This window comes from Pundamilia nyererei, unplaced genomic scaffold, assembly GCF_000239375.1.
Source record: "Pundamilia nyererei isolate P.nyererei 1_Seehausen unplaced genomic scaffold, PunNye1.0 scaffold00063, whole genome shotgun sequence".
NCBI lineage: Eukaryota > Metazoa > Chordata > Actinopteri > Cichliformes > Cichlidae > Pundamilia > Pundamilia nyererei.
Genome location: NW_005187464.1, coordinates 30686 through 31773, shown reverse-complemented (window position 1 = coordinate 31773; position 1088 = coordinate 30686). Strand labels below are relative to the sequence as shown.

General features: G+C 34.9%; 1 protein-coding gene across 1 annotated transcript in view; it reads right to left on the bottom strand.

Annotated features, from left to right (window-relative positions):
- The window catches only part of rab14l (RAB14, member RAS oncogene family, like), an 18426-nt gene that overhangs the window by 11615 nt on the left and 5723 nt on the right, over positions 1-1088 (bottom strand). The window contains exon 2 of the mRNA XM_005735170.1: positions 75-133. Within this exon, the coding sequence (XP_005735227.1) occupies positions 75-126 (52 nt within the window). The 5' untranslated portion in view covers positions 127-133. The remainder of the gene's footprint in view (positions 1-74; positions 134-1088) is intronic.

Sequence of the window (1088 nt, the reverse complement as noted above, 5' to 3'; positions counted from 1 at the left end):
CCCAGCTCTAAGTGCCATCAATATTGGTCACTAGAGAGCCTCCAAACTGCTGGCAATTGGTACTGATCACTTACCGATAATGATGTATTTGAAAATGTAGGAGTAGTTGTACGGTGCGGTGGCCATTGTGGCTCTGAAAGAGGAAAAACAGAAGAACAGTTTAGCCACTTAAACCTTTAACAGAGAAAAGCAACTTTTCCTTAAGAGGGGTCAATACATGTAGATTATAATCATTTGACTTTTACAGTCAGTTTCCCAGAACACTTCCACTAATCTTCCACTCAGATCAGCAAGAGGTTTACTAATCTGGTAAGGTTTTGACTCCATATAAATAAACTGCACATGATGTAATGAATAAGAAAAGACAAAGACAATTAAGCATGGACAGCTCTTTCTCACACCTTCTGCACTTTATGCAAAAACAACACGATGTGTGGATATAAATAAAACAACAAGTCCTGTAGTAACAGTAATGGAGCCGCTTACTGTTTAATGACTGTGTTACAGGTGTGATTACTGATCTCCGGTAAAAGCTGTACAAATTCCAGTGAGTAGTTACAGGATTAGCATAGTCCTGAAGTGAAGGTTCAGACAGCTGAGAAGGCTGATTACATTCATGACCAAAAGGACTAACTACACAAAAGCTTCAAGAACACAAATAAATTTAACTCATCAGCAATTGAACATGGATTTTTTTTCAATGTTGTTTTTTGTTTCTAATATGAAGGGAAAAACCTGCCAAACACAATTTTGGCGCCAAGCATAAAAGGAAAAGTAAATTTACCAGAACTGTGATTTACATTAAATTGGTTTAGGTTCATTCAAAATACTTTAAATAATAAATGCTATAAATAATGCTTTGAATAAATTGTGTTTATCAAATGGACAAACATAACATGAAAATCCCTATACTCTAATTGTACATAAAGCAACCAGAGGGTACATTTCCATGCATGAACTATCCAACAATACTTTTTAGGGATATTAAACTAGCAGGTGATATGATTCAAATACTTTGCAAAAGTCTTGTACCACTGCTCATTTCCTTTATATTAACTTTTCAAGGAAGTTTCCAGTGTTATTTATTT